The sequence below is a fragment of the Octopus sinensis genome, linkage group LG3 (assembly GCF_006345805.1).
Source record: "Octopus sinensis linkage group LG3, ASM634580v1, whole genome shotgun sequence".
Classification (NCBI taxonomy): domain Eukaryota; kingdom Metazoa; phylum Mollusca; class Cephalopoda; order Octopoda; family Octopodidae; genus Octopus; species Octopus sinensis.
In genome coordinates, this window is record NC_042999.1 from 58,051,692 (window position 1) to 58,069,605 (window position 17,914).

Below are 17,914 nucleotides of genomic sequence, written 5' to 3' on the forward strand. Positions count from 1 at the left end.
AGTTTTATTTATTGCTACCAAGCAACTAAATTACTGATACTTATATTTAGTTTTACATTAGTTTTCTTCTTCAGTTTATTTTAGGTTAGGGGACAAGCATCACAGAATGTCTGGTTTCTGTTTCTTCTAAGCAGGTTATCAAACAATAAATTATGAAAGAAAACATTCCAATGTATATCAACATTTTCCTCATTGATTTTAAAATCTGGAACTATATTTCGTGTTCGCTATTTTATGGAAAGTTATTGCTTAAATGGAATCAGTATGAAATTAAAGGCTGCACTTTTCTTTTGTATCACAGTTCGCAGCATAAACTCTTTGGACTTATGTCTTTAGAAAATAAATGTATTTCTAATGGTAATTGACCCTCAAAAGTTATATAATTATTTTAATATATGTTTTAACGTTGGATTTCAAACGCTTCTCTATATATCATTGCAGGAGCCAAAAAAGTTGATTTTATAGTATGTTTTTTTTTTACTTTGTACCATTACATTGGTAAATTTAGTTGTTTATGTGACTAACTCTGAGCTTTTACTCTGTCTTTCATGTGTGTGTTATACACACACAACTAAAGCATTGAGAATTAAAAGCATAATTAAAGGTTCTGTCATCAAACTTAGTGTTTACTAATGTAAAATTTTGTCTTGTCTTTTGCTATGTTTGGAATATGTATGTAAAAATTGTTTGACTATTTCATAAACAAGTCTTTTCAAAATGAAAAGATCTGTAGAGTGATGCAATCTCTATTTTATCTTATTGCCTTCTATCAGTAATTTAGATTTCATCTCATTTATTGCAGGTGAAAGATAATCTAGTTTTCCCATATTGGGGAGTAAGCAGGCATTAAGAATTCCATTTCTCTCTATTACGAAATAGTGGTTTTAGCAGTAATATTAGAGGCTAAATGATATGAATATTGTTTTTGTTTCTAAAAATTAATTTGTACACAAAGCTTTTTTGTTTCTAACTGCAGCTCTCATAAATTAATTTTTTCTCGTAAATTTATTGTTACTAATTACTCAAAAAATATTTTTTTGAGATTTCTATCTTAGAGTGGCCAGGTGATGTTTATGATGCCAATCATTATCTGGGAAGTCTGTGTTGGTTTTCTTATGTCTCTGGAAATAATGATCCCCTTGCAGTATTAAAAAATAGAAAACTCAGTGACTAAGTAGCCATTCTTAAACATTATAGGCGCAGGAGTGGCTGTGTGGTATGTAGCTTGCTTACCAATCACATAGTTCCGGGTTAAGTCCCACTGCGTGGCACCTTGGGCAAGTGTCTTCTACTGTAGCCTCGGGCTGACCAAAGCCTTGTGAGTGGATTTAGTAAACGGAAACTCAAAGAAGCCTGTTGTATATATATATATATATATATATATATATATATATGTATGTATGTATGTGTGTGTGTGTGTGTGTATATGTTTGTCCCTCCCAACATTGCTTGACAACCGATGCTGGTGTGTTTACGTCCCCGTAACTTAGCGCTTCAGCAAAAGAGACCGATAGTATAAGTACTAGGCTTACAAAGAATAAGCCCTGGGGTTGATTTGCTCAACTAAAGGCGGTGCTCCAGCATGGCCACAGTGAAATCACTGAAACAAGTAAAAGAGTATTAGTGTTGTCATCAGTATGATATATCACTTTCTCAAACTAAATGCTATAGAGTCTGAAATAACTTCACTCTGAATGGTGTCATTGAATTTATTATTGGAAGCATCAGTTCTGACCTCCTTCTCCCAATATTTATTTTGAGGCCTATAAACTTTTGTTTTTAATAATAATTAACATATCAGTCTTTTCTTTGACCTTTTATAAATTGTTTTAGAAGTGTTAAAAAAAAAAAATCAGAAATTCTTGATTTGTAATTTCTCCTCAGTGCATTTTGAAGAATACAAATTCTAATAATCCAAAATGTTTGTGCTTATGTATATCATTGCTAGGACTTCTTTAAACATCATTTATTCTACAGAAGAATGCATATATTTAAAAAAAAATCTAGTTTGATAGACAAAAAGACTCAGTCTTCATCTGTTTTTATTTGGCAAAATATTTTCAGTTATCTTCTACTAATCTACTAGTTATTACTGTGAGAAACATTTATGGAAAAAGATGCAGTGCAAAATAGGGTCCCTAGCTTTGACATAGTGCAAACTAACCGTATAAGTTTATGTCTTTGTATTTTAAAAGGAAATTAAAAATAAGTTTTTTTTTTCCTTTAGCTATTTTTTTATTGACTCATTATTTTCTAAAATTGAAATAATCTTTTTTTTTTTTACCTTATCTTTACACTTGGTTCTTGACATAGCAACACTTGTACACTTTATATATTTTATCTTCATCTTTTTTATCATCAACACTATCATTTTTAAATGTTATTTGAAATGTAAAAAAAAAATATTTAAAACTGATTTTCAATTTTGTTATGTTTAACAAAGAAATTAGACACATCAACTACTAGAGAGATTATTTATTTGAAACTCTTATTTATGAGAGAATTTTGATATTGAAATTTTTGTTTAAATACAACCACATGCTTATGAATACATCATCATCATCAGGCTAACAGAAAGTTTACAAATATATTTTGTTGTCTTATTGATCTTGTATAAAATTTATATATTCAATCCGTGATTTAATTCTTTAAAATTGCTAGAATTAATTTTAGAAAAATGAATAAACCAGTTTTGTTCTATTTATATATTTATTTATTAAGCTCTTACAACTATTCAGATTTCAAAATCTAATAAGAAATATTGTTTTTCAATGCATTTGAAAATACTTTAAGGCTTTTTTATGAAGTAAAAAAATGACATTTTTACTTTATTACTAATGTTTACATTTTAACTTCAAGTGCATTTGTTATCAATTAATTAACACTTGATGTTCATATATTTCATCCATTCTTATGGTTTCTGTTAGCTTGCTTTTGTTAGATTGATTTGTAGCAATCTTATATCCCAAGGAACATTTCATTCTGATAATATATCATGTGATTATTCAAATAATTTCATTTAAATATATCTCTTTGTTGAGAAACCTAATTACTACATTCTTTCATCGTTTCCATTTATGCAAAAATATGTTAGGAAAAGAGAGGTGGGACTGTAAACTGTTCTTGTATAATAGTACAATTTTCTTACTACTACTGAGAAAAATATTGGCATTTACAAACTAATTAGCCACTTTTGTGGGATGATTGTTGTTGCTGAAATTTATGTATAAACTTAACAGTAGTTTTCAGTAGTGAAATGTTTGGAGAAACTTTAATTCAAGATGGCTTTTAATGAGCTACAGATTATTTTCATGGTTGTATTGCCACTAGTAATGTCTTAATTTTGAAAACTCTTGCTTTGTCTTTCCATTAAAGATTGTGTGTTTAGAAATGTTATTTAACTTAATATAATTGTGTAAGCATTTCAATTGTCATGTGTTGTTTTCTTGGATTTTCATGCACCTTACAATTGAGAGAAACAATTAACCAATGCTGAGTATCAATAGATTTTTAAACTGCATTTTTGTTGACATAGTTTCAAAAGACAACTTATGGCAAGTTTGATCAAACCTGAAAAGTTAACTGTTGTATATAAATGTTATGTGTATATTTTACTAGATATTTGATTGAAAAAAAAAAAAAAAAACTTTTGTAAATATATCTAATCAGCATGATATTAATATGACCTGACTTATCAGTTAAAACAGTTAGGAATAAAAATAAACATATTCTCTTTCTTTCAGTTAACATTGAAAGATGTATGACATCATGGATCAGTATTGTCTATTATTATTATTACTATTATCATTATTATCAATATTATTTGTGGTTAAATATATTTCATACAAACTATCCATGACTGACACAGACTGTTCTACCTCTCTTTTGAAGTATTCCATTACTGGAGATAAAATCTCTACTTTAAGTGACTGTTGGTGATAAGCTTTTCTAAACTTGATATTTTCATATGTAATTTTTTTTTTTTTTCCATCATCAGCACCACTAGACTTATTATTATTAGTAGAATAAAATCATGTCTACTAACTTATCATTCAACATTGTATAATAGAACACCAATCTGTTTAATGTAGCAGTGATACATACATAAATGGCTTAACATTAAAACTGGCAATGTTATTTATTTTTTTTCTTGATGAATTTGAAACAAGAAACATTCATTGAATTCACTAAATTATCATATCTACATTAAAATTAGATATATAGCAACTTGAAAATAAAAATATTGTAAAATGGTTTCTTTGTGAACTTTTTAGTTTAATCTATTGATACCACATTTCCCTTTTATATTTTGAAGATCTATGTTATTTACTATGATAAAACCAAAATACACACATATTACCATTTTCTTTTGCATATTATTTTCCTTTTTTTTTTCCATCCCATCAAAATGTAATATTTTCTGATGAAAAATATCCTTCCTATTACAATATTTTGTTTTGAAATATAAGTGAATATTATTATTTATTCTCCCCCCCCCCCCTTCTTCAATAATTTTTTTTTCTGACATCCATTGCTCCAATGTCTGCATTACAATTACTGCAAAAACTTTACTTTCTACTAAAATAATTTTATTGAAAACAGCTTTCAATTTTTTGTATAAGTGAACTAAATTATTTCTTTCAGCATAACAATTCATTGAAAAATTATTTATTTAAAATAATGATGATAATATATAAACGAAAACAATTCAGATTTTAAATTATAAGTGAGCAGTCTAGATTTGGGGAAAATTTCATAAAACTGCAAATGTTATCCTTTTTTTTTTTTTTCCAGGTTGGTGGGGTTAAGTTGACTTTTTTTTCCGTGAAGGAAATGGCTTATTAATTTGAAGCGTTAGACTTTCATTTATATTGTTTATTGTATGCCAATCATCATTCAAATATTTGGATTACATTTTTAAATGTAAAACTTTATGAAAAAATAATTTGGAAATATACATTAACATTAAGTTTGTTAACATTTTTAGCTCAATTCTTTTAAAATTAGAAATTTGGTAGATCATAAACAAATGATTTTATTGGTAATTATTTTATGTAATTTTTTCAAGAGGATATGTTAAGGATTTGAGTGAAAAATCTGCCATTTCATATCTCCAGTTTTGATTCACATTTGTACAATAGTTTTCCTCTGTATATTGCCTTATACTAGAAAGAATGACCTCCTTACTGTTGTACTTCAAGTACTATCTAAAAGGGTTTTGTGGGACAAATCAACCCCAATACTTTTTTTTTAAAGCCTGGTACTTATTCTATCAGGCTCTTTTGCCAAACTGCTGTTATGGGACATAAACAAACCAACATCAGTTGTCAAGCAGTAGTGGGGGACATACACAAACACATGGCTGGCTTCTTTCAGTTTCTCTTAACTCAGTCTACTTACAAGATTTGTATCTTTTACAGCTTTTGTAATCTTACACCAACAGATTATGATTTAGAAATTCACATCTCATTTTAACCCTTTTGTTACCAACCCAGCTGAAACTGGCTCTATCTTCTACCAAACCTTAGTTACAATTTATGTTCCTAACACTAGCTTAATGATGAAGTTATTTTACCAAATTCTTTGTTATATTTAAGTAATTGAAAGAAACACAGAGCATCTCAAAATAAATATGGTAACAAAAGGTTTAGAGAAAATATTAGGTTGGCAACTTTTTTAAGTTTAAATTTTTTAAACGGTTTAATAAAAAATAATTAATCAATCAATAATGTATTCACCGTTTATAACTTCTTCCCAATGTTCAACAAGATTTTCAATATATCGCTGGTAGAAATCACCTGATTTCGACTCGAAAAATTGATCCAACCAAGCTCTCAATTCTGCATCAGTATTGAATGAAACTCCATTCTTTGAAAGAGGTGGAAATCCGTTGGTGCCAAATCAGGAGAGTACGGCGTGTGTGGCAGCATTTCCCAGCCTTGCGTTTGAATGGCTTCTTTGGTCATATTGGCAATATGAGTGCGGGTGTTGTCGTGCAGCAGCAGAACTCCATGCTGCTGATTAGGTCTCTTCTCTTGAATAGCCATGTTGAGTCAGCCCATCTGTTGAACATAGAGTTCCACATTGACCGTTTGGTTCCGTTCAAGCAATTCGTAATGGATAATCCCTTCCTAGTCCCACCATACGCACAACATCGTTTTGCACGGATGAAGATCTTGTTTCATGTGTGGTGTCGCTTGTTCTCCAGGGCTAAGCCATTCCTTGCACTGCTTCATATTGATGTACAGGCACCATTTTTCGTCGCCAGTAACGATTCGGTAAAGAAATCGTTGCTTGTGTCCATGAGTTGAGCGGTGATGAGCAAGCAAACCAGTGGAGATTGTGGCTTGTTGATTTTTGTTGTCACTTAAAGCAAGCGGAACCCATGCTCCATACTTCTGAACCTTTCCCATCGATTGAAGATGCTTCTCTAAAGCAGTGTGGGAGCATTCCATTTTCCCTGCCAGTTCCCTTGTTGTTTGACAAGAATTTTCGTGCATAATTTGGTTTAATTGCTCTTCATTCGAACTCAACTGGACAGCCAGAACAAGGTGCGTCTTTGAGGTCAAAATTTCCATTTTTGAACTTGGCATACCAATCGCAAGTGGTTCTTTCAACTATGGCACCCTCTCCATACATAGCCCAACTGTCGCGAGCAGCTTTTGTGGCCTTAGAACCTTTGATTAAAAGCAAAAAGATGTCGAGAATGCTCGTTTTTCTTAACTCGACATTCTGTTTTAATGATCTGAAAATAAACAAAAATTAACTAAAACTAACTAGGAAAAAAAAACAAAATAGATTCCAAAATGACTCAAAAATAGAATTCTCGAAAAAAATAGAGATCCAAAATTTAAAAAGGCAATAAATTTCATAATTTAAAAAAAAACAGCAGGAACTTAATTGCCAACCCAATACAATGAGTACTTTCTTAGCTTTAACATCCTGCTTTTCGCAAACTTTTGCCAGCAAGTCACCAGCTTCTAACAGGTTTCAATTTCTGTTTGATCAATAAGGTTACATGCTTCTTTGAATTATTATTATTATTATTATCCCTTAAAGCTGAAAGATGCTTAATTATTGAAATATCAATGCAAGTTGCAGAGCAGCACAAGTTTTGTATGTTGTGGTTTCTGTCACAGTGTGCATTATGCTAAACCTTCTAGTCTGCCTATTAGTATTACTAAAAAATAAACAAACTGAAGGCTATTTTGACCTGGTATAATTTTTATTTCTGAGTATTTATTAGTAGATTAAAAAAAATAAATTATGTCTAGGTTAAGATATGAAATTGAAAATCAGAATTATAAAGAAAACCAGTTTCAGTTAATAAATTCTCAATGAATTTATGTATAAAACTTCTCACCATGAAAACACTCTGCTGATGAGAGTGTGAAAGTGAATAAGAGTAACATGCTGAATATAGATAAAAGCAGCAAGAATAAATAAATTGGAACAGTAAATGAATTCAGAGGTTGCTTTAGGGGAATAAGGTTGTGCTAGGAAAAAAGGGTACATTTCTTAGAGAAGGTTGTAAAAGTGAATAAACAGGATATATATTGGTAAAGTAATGCTTGTTTCCTTTACTTTAGTCAATCTCTTATATCCACCAACAGCTAGCTGTATGGTATGTAGTGCTAGCTCAGAACAACTGCTACATTATTTCATAACAGGACAGAAAAATGAATCTTCCATTGTGATATATATTATTGAGAAGCTTCATGTTTAGAATGAATTTACTACCTTTGGTAGGTGTGCAGCACTGTCCTAGCACAGCCAGAATACATGCCTCTACAACATTGCTAATCAAAGGTAGTGGTGGAAGTCAGTGCTAACAGTCACTCTCTTCTATGCAGATTTTGTATGGTTTATCTGATATCTGGTTTAACAAGGGTGGACTATCTATTTAAAAACAGTTTGATTCGGCCCCCAACCGAAAGTTTTGTAGGTTTGTTAAAGGAACCAAACCTATTTCTCTCTCATATGTATAGTTATATACATACAAAACAAGAATGAGAATAGAAAAAAAATCACATACCATACATTACCAGCAATCATTTCAGTTTGCTAGCATATTTAGATATGGAAAAAAGGTATTTTTTCAATATCTTTTTATACCAGTCAATATATCCAAAGATGCATGGTAACAACGTTCTCAAAGCAATCCAAAATGGGCTAAATTCAAAGTGCTTTATAGCTGTCTGGTTGGATTTATTAATCCCTTTTACTTCTTATCATATATGTATTTATATACACATATATGTAACATATGGTATAATTATAAGCAGGGCAAATTTTAGCCATTTCTTTGCAGACTGAAAAAAATGATGAACAATCTTAATCGATCACACACACACAAAAGATGGGTTTCTGCACACTGCTTGTCTACCAAATTTCACTCAGAAGGTATTGGTCAGACTGAAGATATAGACAAAAATGTACCCAGAATGCTGTGCAGTGAGATAGAATTCAGAACTAGGTGGTTGTTAAGCTAACCGTTAAACACTATGGCTTTGCTTGCATCCCTAAAAACTTGGATAATCTTGAAGAGTAGCAGAAATAATTTCTTTTGATTAGATAGGCAAGTTGGTATAATATCTATCAGGAGATATTTTTAACGATTCTGAACAAGTGAAGAGCAAAGTTTAAGCTGAACCCAATAAGGTAAAAAACAAAAACATTGTTCCATTTGTAGTGTCAGCATTATTTTTCACTGCAAATGTGATGAATAAAAATGAAGATAGTTACATATGTAAGGTATAATTTAATGTTGATATCATACATGATCATAAGTTTACCAATTCATGAGAGAAAATAGCAAACTCATGACGTTCATACTGTTCACCAAAAATATTAGTAACATAAGTTAAATGGTTTCCACCAGAAATTGTCATTGGGAGGAAGTGGTTTGTCATAGACATAGCTCATTAGAAGCTTGCTTTTATCTTTATAAAAGATTGCCACACTGCTGTTGCATAAGATGGCTTCATTTTCCTTATTTTCCAACAGCAAAGATATCATAGTTGATTTCTTGTACACAAGGGCCATCAGTGACATCCATGTTTTCATCCTGGATAAAATGGAGGGTAAAAAACAAAAGTGAAATTAAAATATATATAAATTTTGCATATCATATATATATATGAAATTATTAAATATACAAAATGTAGCTGAATACCTTAATCTTTATGTTACTGAATAGACATGACTGAATACAATCCAATTGTGACATTCTTGTCTTTTTAATGACTTGTAGGGATGCAGTATTTTGTTATACTCTATAGTATATATTAAGGTTGTATATTAAACGTTTTTCTTATAAGCCAACTAGCAGTATCGCCCGGCGTTGCTCAGGTTTGTAAGGGAAATAACTATAAAGCATTTTTAGAGAGTTATAGCCAAAAAATAGCAAAAAAATGGAAAAAAATGATGGTAAATTTTTTTTTAGTTAAAAAAGGTGGAGTTTGCGGTTTGTGTTTCTGATTCTCGACCCCATGTCGAATTTATCGATTTTTTTCAGAACTGGGGGAACTTTTCAAAACTTTCACTGCGTTAGTTTTGAATTATGACATTGGGCTATGTGTGTGTCAAGTTTCATCAGAATCGGTTGAAAGCCGTGGTCAGGGTGAGGGTACAAGCAAACAGACACACAGAAACACGCACAGACAAACTGCCGTTTATATAGAGAGAGATACCATGTTCTACTGTGTTAGCAGTGCACTTTACATAACTTTTAAGATTATCTGTATAAGATTCTATAGAAATTATAGCCAGCTCTGATTTTTGTTGTTTTGTATCCGAGATATATCCTGTATAATGAGGACTATATATTTTGCATTTTTTTTTTTAATGGTTTAATCAAAGAAGGAAAGGCAGTAACATGGCCACTTCGATGAGCATGGGAGAAAAAAACAGGAAGTTATCTTCAGTTCAAAGGCCTGGCCTGAATTCATGCAACAGAATTAGCATAGCTTAGGTCTGTCACAATGCATAGGACTCATAAAGCTGGAACTTAAACTGGTTTTTATGTCATATAAATAACAGAGATTACATGACATCAGTCCATTGCAGGGTTAACTTCTCATTTACAGCTGAGTGAACTGGAGCAACACAAATGTATTTTGCTCAAGAGCATAATGCACCACCTAGTCCAGAAATTGAAACCGTAATCTTATGATTGTGAGTGCAACACCACAACTGCTAGGTCATTCACCTTGACTGGTAACAGAGTGGTACACTGTTAAAGGCACCTTGGGTCAAGAGATGGTGTTAAACCAGGAAACAGTTGAAGTTTACCATTACAAGAACAAGGTGCCCAATGGTCAACTTCTGCAGCCAGCTGACACTGAAAGCCTTTTGGAAAACCTGAGTATAGTAGCCATTTAGGAACTTAGTCAGGATCCAAGTTTCACACCCTTAACCCTTTCATTACTGTATTTATTTTGAGATGCTCTGTGTTTCTTTCAATTATTTTAAATATAACAAAGAATTTAGTAAAATAACTTAGTTATCATTAAGCTAATGTTAGGAACATAAATTGTGACTAAGGTTTGGTGGAAGATTTTAATTCAAAACTTATGAAAACAAGATATTTATACTCAGAGCTAGAGCCGGTTTCAGGCTCTAATGAAAGGATTAAAGAAGGATTGTCTTAATTGCTGTTACAAAATATCTCCTTAAAATTTTACCCGACCAGCTTAAAAATGGATGAATATACTTGATAAAGAAGTTTGTTCACTCAGTCATTTTACGTTTGTTTTTCTTTGCTGGCAGCAACTTGAGTGACTGCATAAAGAAGCTGAGTCTTTGAAAAAAAAACTTCATTTAGTTATGGCTTCAGTACACCGAGCTGAAAATGCTATAACTTAGTATTATAGTTTAGCCGAGAAAGTGACTGAGCATCTAAGACAAGGGTCAGAAACAGGTGGGCCATTTAAATGTTCTCATTGAGACTTGGGCCTTTTCTAAATTTTAATGCATTTGTGGGTCATTGAGCAGTTGATGACCTTCAAATAATCTTTTGTCTCACAATTTGTTTAAATTTTGTTTACATAAGGATTGCCAGTAATGGAAAGGATGTTACAGGCTGGGATACATTTATATATAAAATATGATATAAGAAACAACTGGGTCATGGAAAAAATGTTAAAGGTATCAAAAGTGGACCAGGTAAACCTCAGGTCCTGATTGAGTAAATCTATGATCAAAGCCATTCCAATCAGCATGGAATGTTCAAGCTGCCATTTTCTTTAGACATAGTGTGCCATAGAATACACCAGTTTTGAAGGCCCCCCCTGAAAAGGTCATGGATGCTGCTTTTCCTCCTCTGACTAAGCTATAAAAAAGAAATTCCATTTCCAGAAACCTTATTCCAATCATTTCAAACACTTAGATGCATTAACAACATACATGAGACACTACAACACATAAATGTATTGTTGTTGGTGAGTTGGCTAAGGCATCAAGTTAACAGAATCATTAGCAAGTTGGACAAAGTGCTTTGTGACATTTTCTCCAGCTTTATGTTCCGAGTTCCAATTCCACCGAAGCCAACTTTGCCTTTCATCTTTTCAGGATTGATAAAACAGTACCCATTGAGCACTGGGGTTGATGTGATTGACCAGCTCTTCTTCCACAAAATTCCAGGCCTTGTGCCTATAGGCGGAAGGATTATTATTATTATTACTTAGCTCCATATAAGCCTTTGTTGAGCAGACCTATAATCAAAAGGTTTCCAGCTGTGACCATCCAGTTGTCTTTTCAGAAACACTGCATCTTCTTCTTCTGCTACTACTACTACTACTACTACTACTACATTATTCAATGTGTCCATCTTTTTCTTTTTGTAATATGGTAGGGTGTGATTTGAGAGAGATTTTAGGCTGGTTTTTCTATCAGGTCAAATAACAGCATAGAGAACAGAAAACATCAGTGAAAATGAAAGAGGCAAATTGGAGATTTTCAGTAAAAACCAGTGTTAAAACAGACAAAAGCAAAAATGAAATGAAGCAAATTTAACCCTATAGCACCTGTCAGTAATAATTCTTGAAACTTTAAACAACATTATTGCATGTCAGCAATTATAATTTTGGCATTTCATTAGTCATACTTGCCAATCACTTTTTTCTACATATTGATAATTTGGGTGTTTTAAGGTTAAATTTATATCACTGGAATTGATTTAAAATCGAATGCAAGTGAAGAAATCTTACTGGAAAGTTTTCAGGAAAAATGAGTTTTGCAATATCTTCTAATATTTCGGGTGCTTCCTCTGAAAATAAGGAAAATATTTTAAAATTAAAAATGAGAAAACAAAGAAAAATCTACTTTTATTACCATAAGCACAGGCATGGCTGTATGGTAAGAAGTTTGTTTCCTAACCAAAGAGTTTTGGGTTCAGTTCCACTGTTTGGCACCTTAAGCAAACGCTTTCTACTATAGTCTTGAGTTGACCAAACCCTTGCGAGTGGATTTGGTAGATGGTATGCAGCGAGCTGGCAGAAACGTTAGCACGTCGGGTGAAATGTTTAGCAGTATTTCATCTGCTGCTACCTTCTGAGATCAAATTCTGCCGAGGTAGACTTTGCCTTTCATCCTTTCGGGGTCGATAAATTAAGTACCACTTATGCACTGCGGTCGATGTAATCGACTTAATCCCTTTGTCTGTCCTTGTTTGTCCCCTCTATATTTAGCCACTTGTGGGTAATAAAGAAATAGGTAATATTTAAAAAAAAAAGATATAGCCCCTTGTGGGTAGTAAAGAAATTGGTATGCATATGTATGTGTGTGTTTGTGTGTCACCCATGCTGCTTGACAACTGGTGTTGGTTTGTTGACATCTTTGTAACTTAGCAGTTCAGCAAAAGGGATTAATAGAATAAGTACGAGACTTAAAACGAAAAATTACTGGGGTTGATGTGTTTGACTAAAACCCTTCATGGGTTGGGCAGTTTGACACGAGCTGGCCAGGTAGAAGACTGCGCCAGGCTTCTGTGTCTGTTTTGGCAGGGTTTTTATGGCTGGATGCCCTTCCTAATACCATGCACCCTGCAGAGTGGACTGAGTGCTTTTTATGTGGCACCAGCACAAGTGAAGTCAGTTTTAGCATGGTTTTTACAGCTGGATGCCCTTCCAAATGCCAACCACTTCATAGTGTAGATTGGATGCTTTTTACATGGTACCAGTACCGGCAGGATCACCGAGTAACTTGCAAGACAAAGAATTTTTGAATAAATCATGCATCAACTTGTAGTTTGATGATTTCAATGGTGTGATTGTTTTATTTATAGAATGACTTTGTAAAGTATGTTTTTAGAGTCCAGACTTGGCCACTCTGAACAGATAGAATATTTCGGCCAGATATGGATGGCTTAAATGCTAAAAGGTTAAACTATGTAAAATCTGTGAACCAATGAATAATAGGTTGTTGTCCAATGTTAGGCTTCATTGATTAGATCTATGATTAAAGACAATCCATCTGTGACCACTATTGAGCAGACCCATGATGAAAGAAATTCCAGCTATGATCATCCATCTTTTTTCATCAATGGTGTAGTATCTATGACTACATGATCCAATGTTAAGCAGGAGGTGATTTATGTAAAACTTTGGCTGTTATTTCTAACAGGTTGAGCAACCATGTATAAGCTCCCACATTACCTTAAATGAATAACACTTATAGAGTTGTGGAAATGTTAGTAGTAATGCAATAGACCACAATGTCTTGATAATCTTGTCTGGTGTTTTTTACTTAGGTGTTCACATTTTCACCAGAATTAAGTTTCTCATTCAATCTTCTCAAAGCTAAACTTCCACATCCACTTCCATCTCCACAAAGGGGATAGTCCACAACATAACTGATGCTGTGCCCTTAACACTAGACAATCCACTTTCTCTTTTGGTTCCTATCTATGGCAAGGTCAGCAGCTTCACTATTTCTAACGTTACATCTGACTACAGATGTATATCTTTCACAAAATTCTTCCAACATGGTAAGGCTTGGTAGTCTTATTCATCTGACTCAGCAAAGTGGCTAGTAGTATTTTTGGTCTTTTTGAAGCCTGCCCAATGAGAATTGTTTCCAATGTATAATACTATTAAATTAAAAAGCCTGTGCAGTCTTGTAATTAGCCATTTGTTGAATGAGATGGCAATGCTTTTAAAGCTGATAAAATAAGTTATGTTATAAGAAAAAAATAAGCTGTAAAGAAAAGATCAACATTAGCTCAAGTAAGAGAGACAATTCCAGACATGTTTTGGCCTTATTAGATCTCTTCAGCAAAGCATACACTCCACCATACTTGCTTTAAGCAGCGATAAAAGAAACACAGAGTAGACAGGGTTACATTTTGATTCATTCAACAACATGCCCAGAGAACATAAAACACAAACTATGACAGACAGCAGCTGTTTGATACCAACTGAGACTGCCCTTAATTCTAAGATACAAACTTCTCATTATAAAATTATCTGAATTAAAACCTTCCATCAAATTTTCATGCTTAATTTATGCTCCAAGCACCAGATTAAGGACAAAGTTATTTTACTAAATTCTCTGTTATTTTCAAAACTATTAGAAACAAAGATGGTGTATGCCAACAAAAATATGGCAACAAGGGCTCAGTATGTATCTGTTGCTTCTCTTTGCTAGCATTGCTGTCTCGGCTGATTAAACAGACTTATGAGCAAAGGCATTCTGGCCATAGCCATCCTGTCTTTTAGAATTATCTCCGACTTCATTATAATGGAGTTGTTTTTATAGATGGAGGTTTTCATACTTTATTTCCAAATTTTGCCATAAAGGCATAACACTGAGTAGCTTGCGGGCTGGACTGAAACATTGATGAGATGAATGATGAAAAAGGATGATATTGATGGGAGAAGACAAAAAATGCCTGCCGATTTTTTGCTTCTCTAAAACATTATTCTTTTGTTTTTTTACATAGTAAAAACAATACGAGGTATTAAACCTCTTACTTTAGTTCCGTAGTTCATTCTCAATTGAGGATCTGAACCTCTTACAAACAATAAACACAAAACAAAACAACATTCAACAGACCAAGGTTTTCATACTGCCAACTGAACAACTGTCGACTAATGAACCACCATGTGGTTACTTAAACATACTAGAAATAGCAGTCTAATCTTTTTTCAACACACTCTACTATGTTAAAAAACAGAACACATGGATAATATAGTCAAGGGTATATTAAGTCTTAAAAAATAGATTTTAAAAATATGGGAGGGCATGGCTGGAATGCTGGATAAAACTGACTTAAAAGTAAATTACAACAAAAACACATTGACTCAAAAACAAATTTTGTCACAACTTCCATTTTTCATGAAATGAATAATAAAATGTAATATGATCTTTTAAGTCTCATTACATTTGACCTGTGAAATCCTGTACAGGTCAAACAAATAGCTGACAAAACAGTAGATCCCGTTTTGTAGGTAAAAGAAACTTACATAAGTAGTGTTGAACTCAAAACAATGGCTATAGTGTCTTTTTAACTTAAGACCATATAACCTGTATTCTACCACTTAAATATCTCAGAGTTTCAATATATTAATACATTAACACCTTAGTTATGCTAATTGATGTTTGATCTTGTCACTCAGGTCACAAAAAGGTCATGCAACTAAATTCAGTTTTAAAACTGAATGGTGAAAAGAGCACAGTATGTATCTGTGGGAGAGGCTGTGTGGTAAGTAGCTTGCTTATGAACCACATGGTTCTGGGTTCAGTCCCACTGCGTGGCACCTTGGCCAAGTGTCTTCTACTATAGCCTCAGAGTTTATTTGGTAGACGGAAACTGAAAGAAGCCTGTCTTATATATGTATGTGTGTGTGTGTCTGTGTTTGTGTCCTCAACATCGCTTGAAAACCGATGCTGGTGTGTTTACATCCCCATAACTTAGTGGTTCAGCAAAAAGAGGACCGATAGAATAAGTACTAGGCTTACAAAGAATAATTCCTGGGGTCGATTTGCTTGACTAAAGGCAGTGTTCCAGCATGGCTACAGTCACATGACTGAAACGAGTAAAAGAGTTTATACAGTTATCCCTTGCCATATCGTGGTTCACCTATTGCGGTTTATTATTTAATCTTACATTGATTTCTCTGTGGTGTTGCTTTGAATTTATGATAAAATAAATATATACAAATTATAAAAATAAAAACAAAAAATATACAATACAGTACTGTTTCTACTTGATAGTCGAGGGATTATTGTAAAGTTTGAAAATAGTATGACAATCAAAATTACTTATTGATATAACTTGTCTTTTGGTATACTTTGTTCAGTTTGTTTATCAACAATTCCTGTATTTAAAAGGTTAAGTAGCTACAGAGCTGGTGTTCAATAACAACAACAACACACTGATAATTATGGCTTTCATGTTATTGTACAATGACTAAGTCTTTCCTTTCCATGAAATGATGTCATGTCAAGCACTAACAAGCATAATGTTTTGATTTCTCAAATATGTGTAGGCGTGGCTGAAAAGTTCAGAGGCTTCCTTCTCAATCATGTGAAGTCTTGGGTTCATTGTGTCCAGTTCTGCTGTACAACAACTTGGGCAAGTGTCTTCTCTTATAGCTGCAGGCTGACTAAAGCCTTGTGGGTGGCTTGGTAAAGGGAAACTGGAAAAAGCCTTTCATAAATATGTGTGGGTGCTGACAAAAGACCGAGATACTTGGTGTCTTGCTGCACTCAAGAGGACCTGTACTCCACAGCAGAAGTGTTAAGGTTGCTCTCCCTGGTGAAGAGGATTGGCCTGTAAGAGGCCTGTAAGTGCTTGTGTGGTACCACGTAAAAGTACCCAGCACCCCCTATAAAGTGGTTGGCATTAGGAAGGGCATCCAGCCATAGAAACTATGCCAAATTAGACTAGAGCCTGGGGCAGTTCTGGTCAAACCGTCCAATCCATATCAGCATGGACAATAGACATTAAATGATGATGTGTGAGTGTGTCTTTTGTGTTCTGTCTGTTCCCCACCCACACCATTGCATGACAACTCTTGTCAGTTTGTTTAGCAGTTCAACAAAAGAGATAGATAGAGTAAGTATCAGGCTTGATTAAAAAAGAAGTACTGGGGCTGAATTATTTGACTAAACTCTACAAGGCCACATCCAATGACTGAAACAAGTAAAAGATAAAAGATAGCAACATGACTGCAAATGTGGGAGATAGAAATAGCTGATTAAAAACTAGGATTGATTTAACCCTTTCGTTACCAACCTGGCTCTGGCTCTGTATACAAATGTCTTGTTTTTATAAGTTTTGAATTAAAATCTTCCACCAAACCTTAGTCACAATTTATGTTCCTAACACTAGCTTAATGTTAACTAAGTTATTTTACTAAATTCTTTGTTATATTTAAAGTAATTGAAAGAAACACAGAGTATCTCAAAATAAATATAGTAACAAAAGCTATCAAAAGTAATCAGCTATCCCCATCCTGTACTGCCACTTATCACCTCCTTCTTGAGTTCTTTTCTTTTACCTTCTCCTCCAAACTGACATTCACCACTGATCACACCTCTATCCTTTGACATTGTTCACTACATTACTCTTTGCTCCTATCTGTAACTACCCATCTTTCCCCTCACATACTCCTATGAAATTATCACCCATCCCTCCTTTTCCTCGGTTTGGATTCTCTCTTTATACTCACCTTCTCATACTTAGATAGTATACTCTGATACATTGTCACCAACGTCTTGGTTACTCCCACCTGCTCTTATATAATGTGAAGCAGCCATATATCTCTTCGGCAGCAAGATACCTGTGCTTCTTCATCTATCATACTTCTTTAACCTCTCAACACCTAGCATAAAACCACCAAGCCACCTCCTCATCTACTACAACCCCTCTCAGTTGAGGAGTCTTCTTTGTTTTGCAAGTCACTCGGTG

At 33.4% G+C, this 17,914-nt stretch overlaps 1 protein-coding gene across 5 annotated transcripts in view; it reads right to left on the reverse strand.

The window, feature by feature from the left end:
* Window positions 1–8,741: 8,741 nt before the first annotated feature.
* LOC115209269 overlaps window positions 8,742–17,914 on the reverse strand; it is a 78,960-nt gene continuing 69,787 nt past the window's right edge. For all 5 annotated transcript variants that reach the window (XM_029777572.2, XM_029777573.2, XM_036501012.1 and 2 more), the window contains 2 exons: window positions 12,210–12,268; window positions 8,742–9,067 (listed from right to left, as the gene is read on the reverse strand). In XM_029777572.2, coding sequence (XP_029633432.1) covers window positions 8,993–9,067; window positions 12,210–12,268 — 134 coding nt within the window. In that variant the 3' untranslated portion in view covers window positions 8,742–8,992. The remainder of the gene's footprint in view (window positions 9,068–12,209; window positions 12,269–17,914) is intronic.